Source organism: Telmatherina bonti, assembly GCF_933228915.1.
Source record: "Telmatherina bonti genome assembly, chromosome: 14".
Lineage (NCBI taxonomy): Eukaryota > Metazoa > Chordata > Actinopteri > Atheriniformes > Telmatherinidae > Telmatherina > Telmatherina bonti.
Genome location: NC_136612.1, coordinates 27,512,207 through 27,537,523, shown reverse-complemented (window position 1 = coordinate 27,537,523; position 25,317 = coordinate 27,512,207). Strand labels below are relative to the sequence as shown.

The 25,317-nt window shown below is 38.3% G+C and overlaps 4 protein-coding genes across 4 annotated transcripts; 2 read left to right on the top strand and 2 right to left on the bottom strand.

Annotated features, from left to right (window-relative positions):
• Positions 1-359: 359 nt before the first annotated feature.
• tubg1 (tubulin, gamma 1) lies at positions 360-8,708 on the bottom strand. Its single transcript, XM_079253257.1, has 11 exons — positions 8,560-8,708; positions 8,094-8,206; positions 6,203-6,370; positions 6,057-6,125; positions 4,654-4,733; positions 4,438-4,564; positions 3,184-3,270; positions 2,127-2,276; positions 1,878-2,030; positions 1,637-1,798; positions 360-1,314 (listed from the first exon to the last, which is right to left on the bottom strand). The coding sequence occupies exons 1-11, from the start codon at positions 8,606-8,608 to the stop codon at positions 1,117-1,119; spliced, it is 1,356 nt and encodes a 451-aa protein (XP_079109383.1). The 5' UTR covers positions 8,609-8,708; the 3' UTR covers positions 360-1,116.
• Positions 8,709-9,892: 1,184 nt separating this feature from the next.
• Positions 9,893-16,851, top strand: retreg3 (reticulophagy regulator family member 3). Its single transcript, XM_079252255.1, has 10 exons — positions 9,893-9,952; positions 10,189-10,459; positions 11,933-12,039; positions 12,314-12,344; positions 12,437-12,563; positions 12,787-12,871; positions 13,364-13,501; positions 13,996-14,075; positions 14,560-14,692; positions 14,786-16,851. The coding sequence occupies exons 2-10, from the start codon at positions 10,212-10,214 to the stop codon at positions 15,331-15,333; spliced, it is 1,497 nt and encodes a 498-aa protein (XP_079108381.1). The 5' UTR covers positions 9,893-9,952; positions 10,189-10,211; the 3' UTR covers positions 15,334-16,851.
• A 795-nt stretch (positions 16,852-17,646) lies between these two features.
• Positions 17,647-19,183, top strand: psmc3ip (PSMC3 interacting protein; the record flags this gene model as incomplete). Its single annotated transcript, XM_079253434.1, has 8 exons — positions 17,647-17,665; positions 17,978-18,078; positions 18,156-18,245; positions 18,346-18,457; positions 18,567-18,712; positions 18,802-18,855; positions 18,964-19,023; positions 19,101-19,183. The coding sequence occupies 8 exons, from the start codon at positions 17,647-17,649 to the stop codon at positions 19,155-19,157; spliced, it is 639 nt and encodes a 212-aa protein (XP_079109560.1). The 3' UTR covers positions 19,158-19,183.
• Positions 19,184-19,393: 210 nt separating this feature from the next.
• mlx (MAX dimerization protein MLX) lies at positions 19,394-25,291 on the bottom strand. The gene is made up of 8 exons (XM_079253433.1): positions 25,248-25,291; positions 24,219-24,255; positions 23,990-24,079; positions 23,494-23,603; positions 23,206-23,308; positions 22,298-22,397; positions 21,768-21,969; positions 19,394-21,680 (listed from the first exon to the last, which is right to left on the bottom strand). The coding sequence occupies exons 1-8, from the start codon at positions 25,284-25,286 to the stop codon at positions 21,627-21,629; spliced, it is 735 nt and encodes a 244-aa protein (XP_079109559.1). The 5' UTR covers positions 25,287-25,291; the 3' UTR covers positions 19,394-21,626.
• Positions 25,292-25,317: the final 26 nt, after the last annotated feature.

Sequence of the window (25,317 nt, the reverse complement as noted above, 5' to 3'; positions counted from 1 at the left end):
GCCAGCAGCGGAGCTTAAAGCTCCCTCCCCTCCCAAAAGTCTTTCTGGTTGTAAACAATAGCTGTTTGAGAAAGCTTGCTAAGTGCCGTTGGGTAATGAGCCTTAACTGAATTAGATGACGAGGCACCAGAACACTGCTGCAGGTGGAGGAAAAAAGGTTGATTTTTTTTCCCCCCACTATTTCTTACATGAGTTTAGCAAGACTAATGTTATGCAGTGATGTATTCATAAAACCTCTGTGGTAAAAAGAAGTCCTAGAAAATGTGTTTATTAATCTTTAACAGGTCCAAAAAGCAAAGCAAACATGGAACAGTACATTCACCTACCATCTACTCTTTAATATATATATATTTACAGGTATAGACTAATTGTTAAAACCAGTTTTAATCTTCTACACAGTGTTCACCTGAGCAAACTGCCACATGAGATGACAAAAGCTGGTTAAAAAAAAAAAAATGTCAACGCCGTTCAAATGGCAGTTATTCTAACACCATTTATGGCTCAAGTCCAACTTCAACTTGACATTCCTGTTGGTCGTGTACAGTGGTAACGTATGAGCACTGTGTCAGCAGCAGACAGATGGCACAATGCACCATGTGAAAAATGTGAGGTATGATGAAACCTAGATTAATTATAACCGCAGTTATGCATTCTGCGTCGTCCTTTTTAACCATTGTTAAAGGCAGTTGTTCTGTAGGCTGTGTGGACTGATCACCTGCACAAAAACCAAACTACTGAACTTTGTAGAAAAATAGGGCAAAACAAGGCAACATGTTGCTTTATATCACTTAAGACGGCAGGGACGGTAAAAGTAAACAACGGTTTAGTGCGGAAATGGTTTCATGTCAGGTGGGGTGATGAATCTCCAGGATATAATTCAGGAAAACACTTTGGTTGATAGAATAAGAGATGGGGTTAATATTAAGCCCACAGTGTCTTTTTAAAGACATTATCATTACATGCTTTAATAAGCCAATAAATTTTTTTTTTTTTACTTCAGAAAAGCACCTACAGTGAAACAAGTATTGTTTGACACCTACATAGGAAAATATTGTTGAGACGTAATATGGGACAAACTAAGCAAGTGAGCTCACTGGGCCATTGGATCAAATCTGTTCACTGTTCTTGTGTGCCCCAGGAAATGTAGTCCGGCCGTGTTGCTGCGCTGTACTCATCCACCAGTTGCTGGACAACCTCGCGAGAATTGTCCAGCTCATCGAAGTTGTCCTTGAATATGTCCTCTTTGCGGAACTGCTCCAGGAAGGCCTCTCGCTTACGCAGTTTGTCATACTGCCTGCACGTCCGCTCAAACAACTGTGAGACACCAGCAGAGACAGGCAACCATTACTGAAACGAGCCCACTTACAGATCTTACACCGACTTCCTTAAAAACTTGATCGTTTTTGGTTCCTTAATTCTGCTTCACTGACTTCTTTTCAAATTTATTGAAATTCCTCTTAAATTCTTCCTGGACTGTGATAAAGTCTTGCAATGAAGACATCAGTTACAGATGAAGCAATGTAATGACTCTACCTACTTCTTTCAAGTTTACACTAAAAAGTCAAAGAAAAAAAAAGTTACACTCTGAGGGTGAATTAACAAACCAAAGTGATGAAACTTTATAATGAGCACGCACCGAGGAGATGCTTGTATGGTTGGCCATCATCAGGCCGCTGACTCTGTGTGCCGAGGGCAGGTAAGGGGACTTCCTGGACAAAGCCACCTGGATACTGGCGGGACCCCAAGGAATGAAGTTAGCAAGTTTGCGCTCCCGGATCCTCTGGAGGCTTTTATGCACCTACAGCACAGCAAAAACGTTTAAAACCCCTCCCTCTGCATCTAATATGAAGGTTTTGGCACTCACTGTACACTGGCACCTGTGTGGGGTCAACTTCTCCCTGGATGATGTTGAGGATGGCGATGTAGCAGTGGCTGGGCTGCCTCTCTCTGCCTGTGGACACCATGACGTTCTTGGGCTGCAGAAGCCTCCTCATTACATCCAGCACTGTTGTTTTCCTCACACTAGCAACCTGAGATGCAGTTGTGTGATTAATTTCATTCCCAACATCCTACGATCATTTAATTTACTATGGTTTAACTGCTCATCACAATAACATGGAACTTACCGACTGGTCAGTAGTGAGAGGAGTGTATCCAGTCATGAGGAAGTGCAGACGGGGTGTTGGGATGAGAGAAGCAATCAGGCCAATAAGGTCGTTGTTCATGTAGCCAGGGTAGCGCAGGGTGGTTGTGCTTGCAGACATGATTGTAGAAACCTGCATGAATGAAGGTTCAAGTGAACCCAAAGTTTTGTCAGCTCCAATCAGATTAAAGTTTACAAGAGTATTAAGTATTTAGCATGAAAAAGAAACATGATCTGAAATGATCTACAACATAATTATTCTGTTGCCACATTATTTGCCCTGAGCCTTGACATCTATCTCATTGGCCTTTGCACCTACATCTGGTACGCATTCCCTTTATCTCAACCGTGCCCGCAATTTGATCCCATCTCATAAAGCAGCTGTAGTTCGATATGGCTGATAGCTCTCAGTGCTGGTGTCCAGATTCAAGGAAGCTTTGTTTTCCGTGTGAGCTCTGTTTTCTTTTCTCTTTGCCCTTCAGTGCTAAGCTAAACAGATGCGATCTATGCTTGTAGCTTTTGTTAGGTTAAAGTTAGCAGCAGGAAGAAAAGTTAAAGGAGTTTTCAACTCTGAGGACTGGTGTGTCTTCCTTAGAATGTGGCCACAGTGCAGAAATTACATTTACACCTGGCAGATGGTGAGTCTGACCATCAACAAATCACATTTAGGGCATGTACTTAGACTTTATATTGAAGTAACTTTCTCTTATCACGGGAATTTAGTCCAGTCTGGACCACATAATCACAGATCCACAAGGCTATTAGGCAATTTTTTCTGCTCTGTGCTGAAAGGATGTGCGAAACACTAACAAACTATGATATCTGGCATGTATAGTATGTATGCAAGACGTGTAAAAACTGTTATTAAACTGTTGTGTACATCAACCTTCTTTCTTTTTTTACTGCTGTTTTCTTCCTATTAATGATCTATGAAACAGACAGAAACTAAATCATTAAAAGGTTTTATGCAAAGTAAATAAATAAATTTTAAAAAAAAATTTCTCCAGGATTGGCGTCATGTTAGTTGACATCTCACTCACCAGCTGATTGATCTGGGAGAACGAGGGGTTCTGGATATGCAGCCTGTCTGTGGCAATACGATTTAGAGCCGTGTTATCCAGCACCACCTGACACACGACACAGAGTGCAATTATTAGACAAACGAAGGGAAGAAAAAGGTCAGTTCAGTGTCAATACACTGCTACCCTGTTGAGGAAGGAGTCTGAGGGTATCAGAGTAATGACACAGTCAAGGAACCTCTTAAGAAGCCACACAGTGTGCTGTTGTTGGGAAAGCTGAACATAAAAGACACACTGTACAGTTATAACAGGGGCACCAATTCTTAAGGCAGATTCTATTGACTCTCGGGCTAATTCAATCAACATGAGGCCCTTATGCAAGATCCTTGAGGAAGTCGGTATTAAAGAGGAAACATCATTAGACTGTCTCTAATACAATCAGCAGTTTAGGAATGAGATCTAATAAGTTGGATTTGTAAAGCCTCGATGCAAGCAATGCAGCCTGTTTTTTATTCATTTGCCACACAAGCAAAAAGGAAGCAATAAAGCAATCTGATCAGGACAAATAACAGGGTCATATCTTTGAAAAAGTGTCTTAGGGGGGAAAAAAAAGGACATGGAGTCAAAGAGCAGCTATACTGTAGCACTGCGTCTTCAGTATAGCTGAACTGCCCAACATTCAGTTGTATTCATTTTAAAACCAAATTAAAACAAAGCTAACAGCAGGGATGGTTTCTGTTATAAGCAGGCAATCTGACAAGCTAATATCACAAACGATCTGTAAATTTACTTAAAATAAGTAACAGCGCTACCCAATTTTTTTACTCCCCACATGAACTGCATAAAAGTGTGTTCTGAAATCCAACCCAAAACTAAATGTTACGTTTCTTCCTGACTGGACTTCCCAGCACTAGCTTAAGTAATAAAAAGGTAAAACAAACACTGTTTGACTAAACTACATCATCGGTGAACATAAGGCCTGAGAGACTTCAAAGTTGTTGTTTTTATAGGCTTCATGCGTCTTTGATGTCACAATAGTTCTGACATTTTCTGGAAAAAGACTTTCTATACTATGGATCTTTGTCACTTGTGTCTGAAGGCATAAGGCCAAACCTAATTAACAGTCTGACATCACACCATTATTTTCTTGGAATAGAATAATTATGATGCTTTTTTTTGGGGGGTTAGAGGAAAATAATTGCAGCTTCCTGAGTCTGTTTTTGTCTTGAGAGCAATGAAATTAATCAGCCTCTGCATCAGCGTGCCGCTGCTCACCACACAGTCTGCGTTCTGGGTGAGCCTCTTCAACGTGAGCAGCGAGTTGTACGGCTGAACAACCACGTCGCTCATCTCATCCTGGTTCGGGAAAACAGAATAAGTCTGCACCAGCTTTTTTGGGTACCTGAACAACAGGAAATTTTGTGTTATTTGCACACATCAGATCAAAAGAAGACAAATGAAAGTGGGAAAGTTGCTTGTGTTTTTATGGACCTGTCATTGAGCTTCTCCAGCAGGTATGATCCCAGCCCCGAACCTGTCCCCCCAGCAATAGAATGGCACAAAACAAATCCCTACAAAGACAAAGGGTCACTCATTATCTGAACTCTCGAGCTGCAGCGTGTGCCACATGTGTGTAAAAATTACAGTTAACTCCACTGGTGCAGAAAGCTGTAAGTGTGTGGGCAAGCAAATGCCTCACTTCCTAGCAGTTATATAAATGGTACCACGGCCCCACCTCACAAATGGCACCCTCCACCCCCCCTCAAGACAGCCCTGTAATACCTGCCTTCAACACTTGCCTGCCTATTATCACCAGACATGCTACACGCCACACCCTGCCAACATACACATGCCAACGGTAGCTCAGCCCACCTTCCTATCCAATGCACACACCAAATAATAACGTGGGGTCATAATGTGAAGCAGTAACAGAAACTGCAGACCTTTGAGGGGAAATGTGAGTGTTGTTTTATGGGAAGCTGGCAGCTGAATTGAGTTCACACACACACACACACACATACATGCACCAAAAAAAAAAAAAAAAAAAAAAAAAAAAAAAAAAGTTTAAGAATAGTGAGGCAAGGCCAGCGTTTTGCTGGTTTTTAAGATGACAATTTCTGGCACCATTTTTATATGGATGTTTCCATTAAGTTGCCCATCTCAACATTTATATTGTGACAACAGACAACTAAATAAAGCTGTCTTGTGTATCTAAAACATTAAGTAATCCATGTCACGATTCACAGAATAAATGAATAACTGAGCTGAGCCTGCAAAATGTCGCTGAAAGACTAAAAGGAGTCGTAAACTCGCCACAATAACTCAAAATGATCACAGCAACACTAAATCACTCCAAACGGGATACAGACTGATGCCAGCCACCCCACTACAAATGGACACAAAATATCTAAAACACACAGAATAGAAACACAGACTCAAAATAACCACAAACAGATAAACAACTTCAACAAAGAGGCAGGAAGTTACCACAAATTTACTTGAGGAAAAAACCTTCAGACACAACTAAAAGATGCCAAGTGCTTACACAACTACAAACAGAAGGCGACCACAAGAGATATATACATCTACACTGCTGATATCCTTACAAGCTCAGTATAAAATAACTCATTAAATTTACTTTAAAAAAAAAAAAATAAATAAAAATAAATAAATAAATATATATATATATATATCACAGCCACAACTTTCAGTCATGTTTACATTCAAGTTTTAATTGAAAGCCTTGTAGAAGTCGGCCAAGTCCGTCTGTAAATCATACAATGTCATACTGCTATTGCTTCACTTTCAGAATCTGTTTTTAAAATTTCTACAAAACCACAGGCTGAGTAACTCAAACACTCAGGGGAGGCAGAATGGGGCACAGATTAACTTACCTCCAGACTGTCGCTGCCATCTGCCTCTCGGTCAATGATATCAAAGATGTCCTCTTGTATTTTTTTGCCCTAAATGGAAAAAAAATGCTTAACTTTTGTTATTATTAATGAAATCATGTTGAAGACATAATGTTTGTACTGATCACCTGTGAATATCCACTGGCCCAGTTGTTTCCAGCACCTCCACCATGCTCAGACAGGTAGATGTTCTCTGGGTTGTACAGGTTTGCATAAGGGGAGTTAAGGATTGAGTGGATCACACGGGGCTCCAGATCCAGTAGAACTGCACGGGGGATGTAGTGCTCATCATCAGCCTGCGGAGTTGGATTGAAAACTAGGAATTAAATGGTGCATAATGTGCATCCCTGCAGAAGAGTGCAGTTTTTTCAGTTTGTATAACAAGCCTGTCATCTGGTGGCATACTAGAGTAACAACAGACACCAGCTGATAAAAACACATATTACACCAAGAAACCAAATACAGATGACAGTTAAAGCAGTATGGATAATAAATAGAAGTATTGATAAGAAATAATTATAATCCAGTATATGCCTATGAATATATGATAGAGTATAGTTGTGTTTCTGACAGTGGTGTTTGTTATTTTTTTTATTTGTCTGGCTTTTCCTCGTCAGATGAAGGTTAGGATCACAAAAAGGATGAGAAAGGAGGAAGGAAACAATTTAGCACAAATGATACAACTGTGATTTATTTATAATGTCCAAAATGCAGAAAAATAGAGGCTTTTTTTCCCCCTTACTTTGAGACACAGTATGTGGACTCTGAAACACTGACATGACTGGTGCAACCTCCATAATCTGACTGACCTTCCTAAATGATGCCCAAATATAGCTACTTAGTAGCTATGTAAAAAGTGGTAGGCTGACTGTTGCCTGTTAAACTGCTTTATACAGATTTAAACCACAGCCTGAAACTGGACAATGTTTAGTTTTTTTAAACAATGCCACACAGAATCTGCAAATAAACTGTTCATGTACTGTCAAATAGAAACAGAGTATTAACCACCAAGTCTAAATATTCACATTTTTATATAGAGTAATGCGTTTCTTTATAAGCTAAAACAAACCACTTAAATAATTTCCTTTTGCCAAAAGTAACACATTTCTCCTTAGTATACCAAGGGCTATGAAACACAGCTTTTTTTTTTAAACACCAAATATTGTCACTGCTACTATTACTACTGGTACAAGTCTGTGAAATACAGCATGAAAGGATGGCACACCAAAGTATGTCACAGGCTGTGACTGAGCACTCTCTCTGATAATAACTTTCTGAAATAGTAGGCAGTAGTAATAGTTTTTCAGGAAATCAGAGAAATAAGACAAAGCTGTCAGCTGTCTTGCTCTTAAGCAGAGGTCAACAGATCACTCCTCATTGTTTTGATCTACTACTAGCTGTTTTAAGGCTTTTATGAGGTAATGTTGTCAACAGACCTGTGTTTCTTTGTGTAAAGACAATTGTGATCTGTGTCCGTTTTTGCATCCTTGAGTACAGCAACCCAACTATACATCAGTACATACACCAGCGTCTTATCCTCAAATCAATGGCTATCAGAGAAAGAGTCAATAAATCCCTGCATCTGTTGCAAAGTCGGTTGACTACATACTGATTAATCACTTTGCCATCTCATTCAAACATTTTAACCATGTAATACTTAACCTGGGCCGGTTAAACACACACACTCAATGAAACTTGTTTTGTCTAAAACAAGGACCAATACAAGGTGTCTTACTGAAGATAAAGTAAAAGACTTGAACATAAATCAGGCTGTTCGGTGTGTTACTATGACTTTGCATGCTCAATGTAAATACTTTCTGATATGACAATTAGCTCCAGAAGTTACTTGCTATTAAATTGTTTTAGACAAAGGTCCAGTTCAGTGTTACTTGAATTTTTTTTTTTTGCATTAAAAGGTAAAGTAAATTGAATCGTTCCATGCCATTGCCACAAGTTACCTTTGTTTCAATTGTCCCTACACACGACAGCTTCAACCATGGACAGTTCTGCTCAAGTTACCTGATAGAAGAACACGTCTTTTCTGTCGGTCCCTTCTGTTGCAAACTCCTCCACAATGCCTTCAGGGCTGATGCCATGCTCTGCACACAGCTGCTTCCAAAACTCAAACCCGACTGCAAAACAAAGACAGAAATGTGGGGAAAAAAGCTAATAAAGTTGAACACATTGTTAGCCAAACACTGAGGACTTCTGACACCATGAAGCAGCAGATATGCTAAAATTGAAGGCAGCTAACAGTCATAGATCGTTTTAGCTCTATAGAAACCCCATTAGTTGTTATTCATGTAGGACACAAAAAGATTTGTCGTTGCTTATGTTGTTAGAGGCAGTTTAGACTTGTCGTTAGCACGTAACAAAAATAATTACAAAAAAATAAAGATTACAGACATTCATCACTAGCTAAGTAGAATTTGACGACATGGTTAGCGGTGCAGCTTCGAGTTAGCAATATTTTCCCCTTACGTACTTTGATTTCCGCATTGTCCAAGCTGGAGCGTTATGATTTCCCGCGGCATGTTGAATCTTCGGTTGCTTCTTATTCAGCCCGCCTGATAGCTAGTTTGCCAGCTAAATAACACAAGAAAATAACAGATGCAGTTTCCGCCGCCTCACTATCAGCCCTTCCCGCTTGGTGCTGATGTGACGCTTCAAGTGGACTTCTTCTATGGTTTAAAGTGGGTTGTACAACGTAATTCTGCCACCTATTGTGTTCAGATATGAAGTGTGTGTACGTTGTCAACATGCCATAGAACTATACAGACAGAAAGAAAGATGTCAACATACCAAAGAACTACACAGAAAGAAAGATGCCAACATGCCAAAGAACCACACAGAAAGAAAGAAAGAAAGAAAGAAAGAAAGAAAGAAAGAAAGAAAGAAAGATGTCAACATGCCAAAGAACTACCCAGAAAGAAAGAAAGAAAGAAAGAAAGATGTCAACATACCAAAGAACTACACAGAAAGAAAGATGCCAACATGCCAAAGAACCACACAGAAAGAAAGAAAGACAGAAAGAAAGAAAGAAAGAAAGAAAGATGTCAACATGCCAAAGAACTACACAGAAAGAAAGAAAGAAAGAAAGAAAGAAAATGTCATTCGTACTTTTATTTATTTATCAAGGTTTCTTTTTTTTTTAGGGGGGGGGGGGGGGGGGGGGAGGGATTAATCATTGTGAAATTAATTCCTATAAACAGAATCTGTTTTTGTAGTTTGTTTAGTTTCTCTTTTGAAATAATCAGTAACTTTGCTGCCCTCTATTGGTCACTATTCATCTGAAGTAGGTCGATTGAATGAGGTTAATGCCAGATAACGTATACGTATTGTTCAAATCTACGAAATTAAATGACATTAAACACATTGTTCTTAATATGATTAGACTTACAAATGGTGACCTACTAAGGAGAATCTGTAGTTTGATTTCAAAGTTGTACCTAAAGAATTACTAATGAATAAACAAAAAAAAAAACATGCCATTTTATGCCGTCTGTTGAAGTTACATTTAGATATGTGTAGACTAGTGACGAAATTAGTAACGAAAGAAAATTTGTTTAATCAGTGCTTTGTAGTAATTTGAGAACATAACGATTTTGCAGCTTAAAATGTTTCTTTTGCATTCATAGATTTTACTAAAGAGGGAAAATAGAAGGATAATTGCTCCTGCATACTGTTTTTTCATGTTAGTGATCAGTTCTGAGGATTCCCTGTCGTGTTTATATTCCCATTTTTCATGACTGCACCGTGACGCAATACCCTGCGTGGATTCTGATTGGCCTGTTTAGCAATGGAAAAAAAAAAAACAGAATACGCCATATTGACAGCTTTCGAATCGAGCAACACATCTCTGTTAAAATGACAAAATAGTAAGTGTCAGCTTATTTTTCAACGTTTTTACAGTGTTTTTAATAACTAGCCTACTCCTAAGCATGTTTACACATGTACAAGCAGACCTTAATGGAGTTGTTCAGTAAGTGTCAGCCGCTGTTAGCCCAGAAATCCGTTAGCATACGTGTTGTGAGCGGAGCGGCTCCGTGGCGCTGTGGCGCCCTTCATCAAGCTGTTTACCTGTTTACACTCAGCTTTCGTCTTTATTTTACAGGCTGACTTTGTTCAGACGCTAAGATGGCGCACACTGGAGCAATGGAAGTGGCATCTATGGAAGATTGCTCTGCAAAGCAGGGCTCTGGTGTCTGCCTGCGGAGTCGGCCATGCTCCAGCGAGAGAGACGGTCAGGTTCGGGCTGTCAAAGCTGCTCTTCTGACCAAGCTGGGCCCCTACGAGCCTGTCCTGACTTATCTACAATCCATCCTGGTGTGGGAAAGACCGTTTCAGAGCGTCCTTCTCTTCGCAGTTGTCAACGTTGTGTTCTGGTGAGTTTTCAGCTTGTGTGAGTTTGTGTTTCTGTCATAAAAACCCTGTTCTTGTGCTGTATATATGTCTGCTGGAGAAACTTGTATTCAGACAAAAAGGAACAAGAATGCCGGCAAGCAGCTGGTGCTTTTACACAAAGCAGATGGCAGAGGTGTACTCCTATTTATGGACTCACTCAATAGTCAATAAAACCTAACTGTATGTAGTTCCTGACTTGATGTAGACAAGTATGTAGTTTCATGGATCATCTGACTTTTACTAGTTTAAGTTCCAGTGTAAATAAGGCTAAGGTTTTTGTTTGTTTATGCATGTTCTCTTGTCTTTTGACCCCCATGTTGTATTTGCACATGAAAGTCCAGTTTTAACATAACTGAAAGAGCAGTGTATATTTGAGACCATTTCTGGCTTGATTAAATGTCCTGGATAATACTTGTTAGATGGTAAGCATCACTGATCTTGGACACGGAAAAACCTGGCTGCTGTCCTGGCTCGATGACCTCAGGCATTCAGACGTTATTCAATTAGACTTCTGGGTTATTCAACACATTATTTATATAGTCTCCATTTTACTTATGCTTTAATACACACCAGCCTTTACTCATAGAGACAATTACAACCCATATCAACAGAGTAGCTGTCAAAAGCATGTAAGTTAAGAGATATGGCCAACTTTGTTTACTGTCCTGACTTTTTTTGTCATGCATCACATTCAGCTTTAAACACAGGGGACAGGTATGACACAACATAACACAATATACTTACATCATGCCACAAACAGCCTGATACTTTACATCCTAAACATTTGGTTCTCTTAACAAATCACTTTTGCTTTGCTGTGATCCTTTGTTGCATATATAAGGTGCTATAACAACAATTTCAGCACTAACCTAAATACTAATAGTCCTTGACTTGCCAGGAAATTCCTCCTCAGGTTAATCCTCATATTGGCAGAATTCATGCACCGTTGTTGTGGTCAACAAATTTTGAAGTCTTGTGATCTGAAATTGGAGCAGCAATGAGCGACTTACTTGATAATATCTTACACAGGGAAATTGAGTGATTTAAAGTGGACCTAAATCCTTAAAATGTGGAAAACCCTAGAAACAACACCAATATTCCAGTTAAAATGTACAAATTGGAGCTGATGAGATTTCTGGTTTGCTTGTTTTACTTTTTCTCATATATTTCAATGATATTAAAGCAATCCCACCAGGTTTAAAGAAAAAGAGTAACATTTCTTTATCATTTGACTGGGTGTAGCATCAGGTTTAACAACTTCCTCTTTCTTTCTTCTGACTGAGGAAATCAGAAAGTCATCCCTCGAGGATTTTGTGGTTTAGTGAATTCTGCACAAACTGTTGTACTAGATGTGAACCTTTTTTTTTTTTGTTTTGTTTTGTTTAGCCGTGAGGAAACAAGCAGAAGATGTACTGTATGTTCATGTGTTTTCTCTTTTTTTGTTCCCCCTACAGGTTTTTTGCGCTCACATCACTACGTCTGCTGTTCCTACTGGCTTCTGGACTTGCTGTGATTGTATTTGTTGATACCTGGAGGAATAAGATCTGGCCTCTGATTAGAGGTGCATATTTAACATATTAATTGTACTTTTACTGTTTCTCAGCAGCTCTGTAGTGTGAACTTTGGAACTGATTTCTGTGACATAAGAAAGAATGAATGTTTTTCAAGTGTTTTAAAATGTCCTTTACATACTGAGTGTTCAAGATATTTTCAAGACAGCCAATTATTGAGGGGAATTGTCTAATTTGAGCACTGCATCAAGTACTTTCTAATGCATTACATTCTTGTTTTATTAAGACATAATGTTTAAGATGGTCTGTTTTTTGTCTCCACAGTCAGAAAACTGGATGAGTCAGAAAATGAGAGGTTTTGTAGCTGTAATCTATAATCAATCTATATTGTGATTGCATTTGTTGTATGATACAACTGTTAAGTTAGAATACTATCACTTTGTCCAGTTGGGGTCTGGTGCAGCCTGGCATCCTCAGTGTGCCTGAACTGTGCCACCACCTTGCAGAGGCCTGGGTCAGCGCAACAGTGTTCTCATCCAGCATGGTGGAGTACAAACGCAAAAGCCCCGGCAATGTAAGGACCACACACAATAGCATGAAATAATATCCAGAATATGCTAATTTAAAGTGTGTATTTGATGTAATAGATCTGTCTCAACCCTGTTGTATGAATTTGAAATGAATTCTACAACAAGATTCTGTGGTAAGCTCTGAATCAGTGCCCAATGATTATTTTGTAGTAGTGCTGACAGTTCTGTGTTTGTTTGTTTTTTGTTTTTTTTGCTGTTCTGGGACAGTTTTGCATCTTGACCTGTGGAGTCTTTACCTTTTTGGCTGTGATTGGATGCTACCTTCCTGGACTGGTGCTCTCCTACTCTGCGTGTGAGTCCCAGCAGCCTAACCAGTTCTAAGTACATATCCACACCCTTTCACAAGACTGTGTTGGCAGGGAAACTCGGTCTGACTAGTCTGATTAAAACTGCATGGGCGTTGAAACCAGATCTGTGGGGCCCAAGTACCAAGTCCTGGTCTGCGAGGTGATTAAAGCAGGGATGAAGCACACAAGATGGGAGAGAGAGAGAGAGAGAGAGAGAGAGGGCAGGGAGCCAGAAGGAAAGCTTAGGAGGTCAGACAGAGTGGGCTAATCGCCTAACCTTCATCCAGCCTAGACTGCAGATCTCGGCAGGTAGTACCAGACTCCCTGCTGCTCCCTCTGCCTCACTTTGTTGCCTTACAAAACTCAACTGGTATGGTGTTTGTCTACAGTGAGCAAAGTAAATCTATAACAAATCTAAATATAACTACATTTTTCTTCTTTCCCATCACATGTAGCAAATCTCCTCCATAATGACTAGTGCTCTTTTCCTTGTGTAGTGTTGGCCACTCTCCTGACCCCTGTGGCAGCCTATCACAGGGTTTTCCAGAATGTGTGTGTGAAGCTGGGGCCAGTCCTGCAGTGGCTGGACTTCAGCGTCCGTGGATACATGATGTCAAAGCCCATAGATAATCAGTGTAAGTTTTAAAACCATAAAAATGGTGTGTTTTCTTCTTCCAGCATGACAGATTCTGTGGTCTTTTTACTGTACATACCTAAATATCTTTGAGATCTTTGTTGCATTTTAATGGCAATAAGTAAAATCGACACCACCTGGTTGTCATCTCATCAGTTTAGGCAGAAATGAAAAAATTAAAAAAAATTAATAATACGGGGTAAATGCTTTAGTCTTTCGTGCCATCTACTGGCACCAAACTATATGTTCAACTTATGTAGACTTTTAGTTTTAATATAATAATAATAATTAAAAAAAAAAACATCTCTTGGTCTTATTACTGATGAGTAATGTGTGCAAACACATTTCATGGAGCAAACAAAGGCTGCTAAAGTCAATGTTAGCTTTTAAAGTTTAAATAAAAATTATATTTGTTAAAAAACCAGATTAATATTAAAAATGTGTTCATTCATTCACAACAATAGTTATTTGTCTGTCTGATGTTGCACTCTGCAGTTCTGCGAAGGCCCATACGTGGTGCGGCCTCAGGGGAAGCCAGTGACAGCGAGGAAGAATTGGCTGCTTTCTGTCCAACAGTAAGTCTGTCCAAATTTTTAGGTAAACTGGCACCATGTGTCTGAGAGCAGAAAATTTTCTTTCCATCTGTATACAACAATATTCCATGTCCCCCTTAAGTGGTGCTTTCTGTTTGTCTATTCAAGGAAGGCATTGGCTTTTAGGAATGAAAAAGATCATCAGCATGACTTCAAATAAAACATTTTTTTTTTTTTTTTTTTTAAAAAAAAAAAAAAGCCTAAAAAGAAACCCCACATCTGTAGTCTTGTCTTTGAGCAAAGTACTGTACCTTGTCTGAACACTTCCTGTTGAGGTTTGGAACATTCCAGATTAAGCCGGTTCGTTTTTGCATCGATGTGCAGTGAAGCCTGCAAACGGCTTGACAGCAAACTGAATGTTTCTGTTTCAGGCAAATTAAGAAAATTTTTACTGGTAGATGATTAAAACGTCACACCAAACAACTTGAAACATATTCAACTAGTCTGCTGTGCTCTTGTTTTCTAGTTTGATGATGCTGTTGTTGCAAAGGAACTTGCGCTGACTGACTCTGAGCACTCTGATGCTGAGGTGTCCTACACTGATAATGGAACATTTAACCTGTCACGTGGCCAGACCCCGCTTACAGAGGGCTCTGAAGGTACATATTTAGATATTGGAGTGTTTCTTTTACTTTCTTTTTCTACTTTGCTCGTCTCTGACAAATATTTTTTTTGTCTGTAACTTTGCTCAGATTTGGACCGGCACAGTGATGCAGAGGAATCCTTTGCACAAGATCTCCCTGACTTCCCTTCTATAAACCCTGATGCCACTTTGATGGATGACGACGATGACACAAGCATTGGGTTACCTAGTCTTGGTCCATCTGGGCTAGCTAGTCACCGTGCTTCAGTGCTGGATGTGGATGCTCATCTGGAGTCAGACCAGGAGGATCTGGATGCAGAACTTTCTCTCAGTGGCTTGCCACCTGCTTCAGGTTTCACAGGAGACTTGGCTGGCGTCATTGCCAGCAACATGATCCAGGCAGCGCTGGTGGGGGCACTGCAGCCCCAGCCTAATACTACCCAACGCAGACATGGCCCTCCCAAAGCTGGGGCCCACCGAAGCTACCGGAAGCAGTCCAGCTCTGAGCTGGACACAGACTTGGATGCAGAAGACTTTGAAATGCTGGATCAGTCTGAACTGAACCAAATGGATCCCCTCGCAGGAGGAGGGGTTGGTAGACGGGGTGAAAGCCAGGGGTCTACCTTCTTATCGAGCCTGCTTGGTAAACCACAGTGAAATCTGCACGCTGTGTTTGTAGCCGAGTTTATAATGATGAGCTGTGAACGAGTGTGGTTGCAGCAGCCCTGCTTCTCATCAGTTTATCACTGTGAAGCATTTCAATTTCAACTTTGTCTTCTGCGCTCATCCACTTTCAAACTTTCACTTTGTAGGCTGAGCAATAGGAAAATCCATAACAATATAAATCACTCTGAGACATTATGTAAACCAGCATTGTTACACACCTGTAACTTACGGGAGAACTTGTTTGCAACTTTTACAAAAAAAAAAGAAAAGAAAAGAGTGCCCCTTAAATCTTTTATACATGGAGGTCTAGACACACAGGGCTATTTAACACAGGACCAAATAACACATTCCTATTGCTTGCGCTGAGCCATATTTGGTAATGAGATAGTGAAGCAGCATTTAATATTAAAGTACATCAAAGTTGTTGCAGTTGTGAAGAACCCTTAAAAAGACATTTATAGGATAGTAGTTACTGTGCCTCTGTCTTACCATGTTGGCATGACTTATTGAAGGTGGGTTTGTTTGATAGTGCAGGTTACCAGCTTCATTTAAAGTTTGTTTTTTTTTCTATTGACAGTGACTCTCCGTTAAGATAAAAGCAATTTTAATTCAGGTAAAGTTGTAATTTTGTATGGTTTTCTGTATTTTTCTTCTTTTAATGATTGACATTAATACATCTTTATACACAATTGGAATTTTAATTATCAAATAATTATACAATGAACAAATCACTGATGTTTGGGTTCTTCATTATATTTATGAACTTGCGCTACAATGTGAGAGGCACTTTTTTATGTGCGAAAAAGTTCCGAATATTTTTCATTTCCCTGCCCTTTTAATGTCCAAGTTTTATTACCATGCACAAGCCCTCTGCTTTGTGTATTTTCTTTTGCAAAAGTACGACATCAAAAGATGTCTTCATGTTTTACCATTTTTGTATTTTAGGTAGTTGACAGTCAGCTTTTTTTTCCCCAAATAGCTACAAATGAAATATTCACCAGTTCCTGTCTTTTATCTTTTTCAGGAAACCATGTTTACATCAAAATCGCCATCTTAATTCCTGTTATCTGTGCTCAAACAATAGTCGTATGTCAAAATATGAGAAGTGGCACTTTAAGCTTATAATGAGCAACAGTTGAGATTTATCAAAGTGCATATGTCAGAAGCTTCAAATGCTGTTTTTTTTTTTTTTTTAAACCTGTAGTTCTCTTTCATTTTACTATTTTTGAGAAGAAAATTATAGCTGCAAGATTTTTTTTTTAAAAGAAACTGCTGGAGATGAAGTGGCAAATTGTGCACTGATAGGAAATTGCTGGTATTTTGAGAAATTGCAGTTTTCGCATGTTGGACTTGGTTTGAATGTTCCTCAAAGCTGCTCCCTAAAGAGTCAGTTCCTCAATGTAAGTGATTGGTTGTTTGATAATTTAATGTGCAAAGTATTGTATTTTCTTCTCTGTATCTGGTTTTGATATGTTTTGAAGTGCAAATCATATTGAATAAAATGTTTGAAGTTAAGTTTGTGTCATGTTTTATGTGAAATTTTAAACTAAGCTCTAGAAAACTATATTAGTCACAACCAAATGCAATATTGCTTTAAACTAACGGTGAATTAAAATATTCAGGAAATAATTTACTTCATGGGAGACTTGGTTGGTTGTTAATTCTGGAATATGTGGTTTTCTATCTCAGCATAATATTTTTCAGCTGGATATTTATTTGCTTATTTCCCATTCAATATTTTTTTTTATTTTCCAGACGAGACTGACTCTGAGACTGGTCAAAACCAAACAGAGGTCACGCTCTTTTTTTCGGGTTCGGCTATCGCATAACAATGATTTGAAAACTAAAAAAAAATAATGAAAAGAAAAAATAAGTCAATGTTAAATGGACTTGTACTTCTATAGCGCTTTTCTAGTCATACAGACCACTCAAAGCGCTTTACACTACTTGTCACATTCACCCATTCACTCACACACTCATTCAACACACTCATACCCCGATAGGCACATCGGGGGGCAGTTTGGGGTTCAGTGTCTTGCCCTAGGACGCTTCGGCATTTCAGGGGAAGCCCCAACTTACCAGTTGAAGGACAACTGCTCTTCCGCCTGAACTACAGCCGTTGTTTACTGAGCCGCTAATATGCAACAGGGAAACTGCTTTTATTCTAAATCCATAGTACCGTAGATCGGGGAGGGAAGTCTAGTGGAGTGATACATCTTTAATTACAATCCATCTTTTCTGTGACGCACATTTTGCGCGAAACTCAATCTGAAAAGCTAAAGCGATAAAGCGGACTCACTCGAAATGAGCAAGAAAGATAACGGTAAGGAAATTGCTTGGTTCAGTTCGGAATGTTTTGAAATAAAACGATTTAGCTGGCTAATATGACATGCATATATTTTGGACTTCATTTGTAAGATGACAGTAAAGTCGTCACAAAGTTTGGCTAAGTTAGCTATTAGCTAACGCTAGCTCAGTTACTCCACAGGTTTTGCTTCTGATAAATGGAGGAAATGTATGAATTAAGAAGTATGGCAAATGGTCAAGGCATCAAACAAGATGACACCATAAAGTATTAAAAATGACATTTAAGTGGAGTTGTGATTGAACCTCGGTGTTTTGCTTTTACTCTCAGGAGCGTCATCAATCCTCGCCTACCTAAATGAGAAGAACCGTCCCTACAGCGCTCAGGATGTCTTCTGTAATCTGCAGAAGCAGCATGGGTTGGGAAAAACTGTGAGACTCATCCCTACGTAAATGTTTTGTGTCCTATGTGCATATATCCTAGCCAACCTGCGTATTTGCTCCATCAGGCAGTGGTCAAAGCCCTGGAGCAGCTGGCTACAGACGGCAAGATAAAGGAGAAAACATACGGAAAGCAAAAGATTTATTTTGCCGATCAGGTTAATGCCTTTCTGAAAGTGTAATACTTTGGATAAATACATGCGTATGTGTAATCTTGTGCATGATTAATCTAATTACTATTATTAATCACACATACAGGCTCAGTTTAAAGATGTGAATGAATCAGACCTGAAGATGATGGACAGTCAGATCTCAGAGCTGAGTGCAGAGGTGCAGTCCCTCAGTCAGAGCTGCAGACAGCTAGATGCAGGTGTAGCACATTGTTCACCGTTTCTCAGAGCAAGCCTTATTGGCAAACTTGTCCTAATTAGTTTTAATTTAGCTGCATTTTTTTAAAACTGTGGCATGCTTGATAACAGAGCTGAAGGAGCTGAACAGCTCTCTTACAACTGAGGAAATGGTGGCAGAAATCCAACAACTGAAAGCTGAGTGTTCAGGATACAGAGCACGTCTGGAGAAGATAAAGTCTGCTACAAATCATGTCACACCAGAAGAGAAGGAGAAGGTGGGAATCACTGTAAATACCACTTTGACATATTTCTCCTGGTACAGTTTAGGTCCAGTACAGTCGTTTATTTGAATGTTAATTTCTAGGTTTATAAGGAGCGAGACGTTTACGTGAAAGAGTGGAAAAAAAGAAAGAGAATGGTAATGTGTTTTTCCTAAAATACATTCAATAGTTTGAAGTTGTAACATCTGTAGTTCAATCTTTTCAATGCACAAGAAAACGTGATGGTACTTCTCAATTTCTGTCAGGCTTCAGACATGATGAATGCAATCCTGGAGGGATATCCAAAGAGCAAAAAGGAATTCCTGGTGGGTGAGACAGAACAGACTGCTTCACAAAATGTACAATTTCTGCAAACTACCTTTGAATCTTTGTCTTTATACAGGATGAAGTTGGATTAGAGACTGATGAGGACTGTAAAGTGGATTTTCCAAGAACCTGAACGAGAAAATACATGTGCTTTCACCTCAGTGTGAGGCTGTGTAGCCGGCTGGGAAAATAGATTACACACCAGAAAAGTCAGACCCACAGTGTTATTTTTCTAAGGCCTTTTTTTTTTTTTTTTTTAAATTAAACTTGTCTTTAATATCTGTTCCGAATAACAAAAATAAGGCCAGGCTGAGAGAATTGTACAAAAACAGCTTTATTAGCTTCAACACTAAATCGTATAATTTGACACTGAGGGCTTGTCACCAGTTTTTTTTTTTTTTTTTTTTTTTTTTTTTAAACCAAGCTGAGCTTACAATAAAATAAACGATTCCTCGTAGCTTTTGTTGTGATATGTTTGGTGTTCTTGTATCAATTTTTGGCACCAATCCATGTTTTTGCTTTGTTTTTTCAAAATATTAACCACAATGTATGAAGCAGAGATGGTTTTTAGTTGGTTACGGTAATGAATTGTTTAATTTTTATTATCAGTTTTTATATGACAATTACTGTCAGGTTATTAAATGTTCATGGTAGCAATTTCTCAGATTCATGCAGGACAAGGTTGTTTTTTTTTTAAAGCATCAGTGTCAAACTCCACTCCTCAAGGGCCAGAATCCAGCATGTTTTTGTCATTTTCTTCTACCAACAAAGCTGATTCGAATCTAATAGATCCACCTTTTTTTTTTTCCAACCTATTTATGAATTGTTGGTCTGGTGAATTTGAGCATGGAGACAACAAGTACCTGCAGGATACTGACCCTCGAGGACTGGAGTTTGAAATCTGTGATCCAAGAGTTTTTATTATATATACTGGCTGCACAATGTGACTGTGATTATTTATCCTATTCTGTTGTCTTGCACTTTTGTTTAAGCATTGTACTCTTTCCCTGCAAAGTAAAAAAAAAAAAAAAAGACCAATAAAATGTAGACATTGACATTGCTTTTCTGAATGATGTGCTTTTCATCAACTAACCGATGCACTCATGCACAGCACCATTTCACTTAACTTCTCACAAAGATAACAATGTTTTTTTTTGTTTTTTCTTTTAAATTCTGAAAACAGAAACTCAAATTGCGGTCCAATCTAAATGTACACATCCAGCCTTGTCCAACACAATTAAAGTATTCAGACATTGTGGATCCAAAAGGATTAAAATCAGGTAAAGTAGAATTCAAGGCTGCACAAGACCAACATTTTCCAATTGTGACCAAAACGATATGACAGAAAAATTATACTTAAAGCGATAAGACAGGATTAAAAAATAATTTTACAGTAAAGCAACTTTAGAAACAAAACATGTTTTTAAAATAAATCATTTAGAAACGATCTGCTTTCATTCAGTACAGATGTGTCCAACCTGGATCTTTTGAATGAGCCATTTTAGGTCATCAGTCCTCACTGTGGTAGATAAAAGGAAAAAGAAAAAGTGGTGCCAACAGTTTGGACTATGCGGAATAAATTGAAACTAATCATAAAATCGTTTTTCAGCAAATGTAAACTGCACTTCTCAGATTAGTTTGAAAACCATAGAAGTCATCTGATGACAATAAGTCACTTCATTAAATGAAAAATAAATCCTGAAAAAAAAGATGCCAAAAAAAAGAAGTCTCATCAAACTCAGTTTGCATCTCCCCAACACACAAGTGTGACTTTGCTCATGGATTATAGATCATTAATTACATTCAAGCTCAACTGGGGTGCAGAATTTAACCTGCACTATCTTTGTTAAACCAATAGCAAACCAATGATTGGACCATTATAAAAACTGCCACATATTCCATTCATCTTCTTCAGTTTGTGATAACCACATGAACTCAGCTTTTGTCACCAAACATAAAGGCATTTACTTAAAGCAAACCTCAGTGATAACGTGCTAAAAAAAAAAAAACCCGCATGTCATGCTACAAAAAGCACACATGGGAGAAGTGCCTGAAGCCTTTGCTGCGATAACTTGGTGGAATATTTCATTGTCTGATATGATTCAGGGGTGACTCATTGTTTCCTAAAACTGTGTAGAGCCCTTTAGTTCAGCATTAAGCTACAAAGTTCAAAGTGCACATGTGAGCCACTCAGACAATTCCACTCAATGTCAGTTTTGTTTGGGTACTCCTTGTTATAATTTTGACTCATCTCAGAAGGAGCAACTCCAGATACTGCATAAACTGATTGTAACCAGTTCCAAATTACATTATTCTGCCTGCATGTTAAATTTAACACACTTCTTCATCCCAAGATATTTGTGTTTATCCAGCATTCAGAATAGCAGCCACAGCAGGCCAAAAACACTGTGGATGTTGCCTCAATCATAAAATGACCCTTAAAACATACAACTGCAGCTTCTCATCTCTGCTCAGAAAGTGTGATGAGGTAATCGGATTGCAGTGTTTGGTTGAAGTAAGCATAAATACTTTGACTCCATCCAGACGGGCAACAGTAAGCCCAAAGTCAATATCGGAGAGTTGTCCAAAAGTTTGCCATCAATCAAAGCTGACCACTGAGCTGCCGAAGGACTCCTACAACAAATTCCCGAAGTGTCTAAGAAAGAAAGAAAGAAGAGAATCAATAATTACATCAGAGCGATTACAGATTGGCTAGACACAATCAATCAAAAGTAGTCCTTGCCTGTGGCTTGCAGTGCTCTTCAAGCCAGCTGAAAACACAGGCAGATAATTCTTGAAAGCTGCTCGCTGAAACAGAGCTGCTGAAAGACACGAACAGAGAGTCCATGATGCTCCGAAAGATGTTGAACTTGATCTGGTCAGACACCTGATCCTCCCCCTGCTGCGGGTTGTTCTGGTGGGCCTTCACAATGTGCTCATAGTTTCTATACGGAAAGAAAAACATTTTACTGCAATCAGAGCATTTAAGAGTGAATAGACGCATTTTCATTAAGTAACCAATATATTTAATTATGCTATAATAATAATAATAATAATAATAATAATAATAATAATAATAATACGAAAATGACAGTTCTATGTATTTTTTACCAAAGACCTGACTTGTTTGCACTAAATGCTGAGTAAGCATTTCCATTAAATTTATTTCAAACAGCTGTGACTTTGCAACACTTTGGTGGCAAAATGTAATGTGCGAAGAACATTATGAGAAAGAAACATGCTTAGCTAAGAAAATGTGAAGCATTTTCTCACGTTTTCATGATTTTAAGTGCCATCACTTCTTTTCTTAAGACAGAAACTTCCTCCTCTTGCTTCTTCTTTTCTTTATGAAGAAAATTGATGTAGTCAATTGCTATAAAAAAATTAAAAAAAGACAGTAGAATAAATTAATACCCAATTATACCCATCATCCAAAGGGATGTTTTTATTTTTTTCTCTTGCAAAAACACTAAAGAAAAAAAAACTCCAGCAAAAGATTTATATTTTAAATGTGTCATCTAACAACTTTTCCCTAATCCTACCTGCGAGAATGAAAGATGTCCTCTCATCTATAAAAATAGCTGAGGCAACAAACATGGTCAAGCAGTCATTCACACTAAAAGGCTACAACTCATTAAATCAGCGCTGAATCCGAAAACAATGGCCCAACAAAGAAAACAAAACAAATATAAAAGAAAAACATTCAAATAAAAAGATAAATAAGGTATTTAAAATATTTTCCTACTGAACTGTTGAAATTGTACACACTCACATGATTGTACATGATTAGAAAAAATAAAACACAATCTTTGCTACCACTTAAAAATAAAACAGATTTAAGTCGGTTCTAATTATGAATAAAGATTTTGTGGCATAAATGCAGCCAACTGAGTAGCCCTGACTACCACAAAACTATGATTTGCAAAACCGTGTAAAAAGCCTGCTGTACTTGTTTCTATCTTGAGAGATACTGTAGTCACACAGTGGTGGCAAAGACTGCAAGACATATGTGAGTGTAAAAAATAAATTTGATGAAAACAGAATTCTTATCTTTCTGTCCATTACACGCTAAGCAAAATATTTTTTATAAATATATTTTTTCAATTCTATTAACAATTCTGAGCCATGACATTAAATCGTATTTGTACAAGATTAATACAGCGTCTGTTGACACATCTTACTTTTCTGTAGAATAGTTGCCTTGCTGATCTTCTGTGCTCCAACTGCAAACTCAGATTGCTGCTGGCAGGTGGGCACAATTGACTGCAGATCATCATAACCTTTCTAGCATTTAAAAAGAAGGAGAGTCTTCATTTAACACTGATAAAATCTATAATTAGACAGATCTTATACACACACATACACACATACATACATGAATTCATACATACACACATACGTACATATATATAAAAAGTGTGTTGCACTTCTAATGCAAGTCAGAAACCTGCAACATTCTGTAGTCTTACCTTAATGGCATCTCTGCGCTTTTGCTCAGCTTGTGTGTGTGCTTGCCTCCGTCGATCTTTATATGAGTCTTTATATGATGCCTCCTGTCTGTAGTCGCTGTCTTCATCATCTAGTTGGGAACATTAAGACTTGTAATGGAATCATGACTGAACTATGTCAATGACGTGCTAAATATTGGCTCAGTAATTCTTTCTTAATTTCAAACTACTTTGTTTTCTAGTGGTAATATTTTCTGGAACATAATGAACATAATGAAACTCAGAACATGTGTAAAAACACAGTAAGATCACTAAAAAGACAGGTTTAAGTTTTAATAGAGGAGGAAAGGCAAAATGGGGGAGAAAAAAAAATCACATTTTGTGTGGTTTGCATTCATTTTTTTACTTTTCATTTGAGGCAGGAAAAGGCAAACAGACGTTTACATCACAATCTAATATTAACATACATTAAAAACCAACAAGGAACTTCAGTCCCAATGCGATAATATGCCAATACCTGTATTTGGTACTGAAGAGGCACTTGTGGAACCAATGCTGCTGGCTTTGGACACAATACTTCCCTTTCTGACACTTTCAGCAAAGAAACCTAAATGATATTATGAAAGATTGGTAGAAAAAAAGAGGTACACCACTGTCACCTTCTTTATATTCGAATCAAAAAGATAAATCACCTAAAACAGAGCAAACCATAAAACAGAAGACAATAAACTGATCACAGTACTTACTGGGGTCAAAGCCACTGTCACCGAAAACACTGTCTGTCTGCCCGGCCATCACCACACAAGAGAGATGGAGAAAGGAGACTGTTAGGTTAGGATGACAACAGGGGAATAATGTATGCCGCCCTAAATATGTTACCAAAAGGCCAAAAAACAAGCCAGTTTAAACCCCTACTGAGAAATGTCCTCCTTTATCCAATGTGAGGACACATGAGGGTAAAAGCTGCATCAAATGACTGTTTCAATCACAGATTTGCTGTTTTATCTAGGACACAGAAGCACAAAAGGTGCATTCAATTGCGTTTCCTAAGGCTAGTTCCAGATTTTTCTGGAAGAGCATAATAGTTTTCTACGTCAAAAATGAATGTATCCTGCCACTTTTTCATGTAAATTTACATTTATCATGGAACATATTAAGACAGTGTCAATGAACAAAACCTGAATTTTTATCATCAATATGAAGAAGTTGTATTCTGAATTTTTTTTTTTTTTTTTTTTTTTTTTAATTTAAGTGGGTTCTTGTTGTCTTTATTTCTTGAATTTCCCCTCGGGGATAAATAAAGTATCTTTGATTTGATTTGATCAATTTACATAAACCAAGTCTAATGCTGCGTTGTCACCATAGGTTGTCACCTGAAACAAAAACGAAAGAACGAAGTGGTCATTTTCTGATCCTAAACTTTCTAAATAAATGTAAATTTCACTAGAGCATTAAAACAAGTTCTGCAAACTGGATCTTATATGTACTACTACTACTACACATTCTTTCCCATAATTTAAAAGGAGAGTTTGACAGAAGGAGAGCAGCCTTTCAGGGCGCTTTGTTTACTTAGCTAGCTTGCTAACCCCAACGTTACTAAACGTCACCGAGCTAATGCTACTTAGCTGTGAGCTACAAAAGCCATGTTCCGACATTACGTTAGCCAAACTTCAGTGTTTTGACAACGTTGTGTTTGTACCCTTTTCCGTTGCCAAAGATAAAGCAGACTATTTAACTTGAAGAAAGCTCAGAGCTGGTTCATATCAATAACTTACTTTCCAGTGGTCCTCCGGAGAGGTTGTAGGATCCGTCATTTTGGAATGCTAACCAATAGTGATGCTGCGT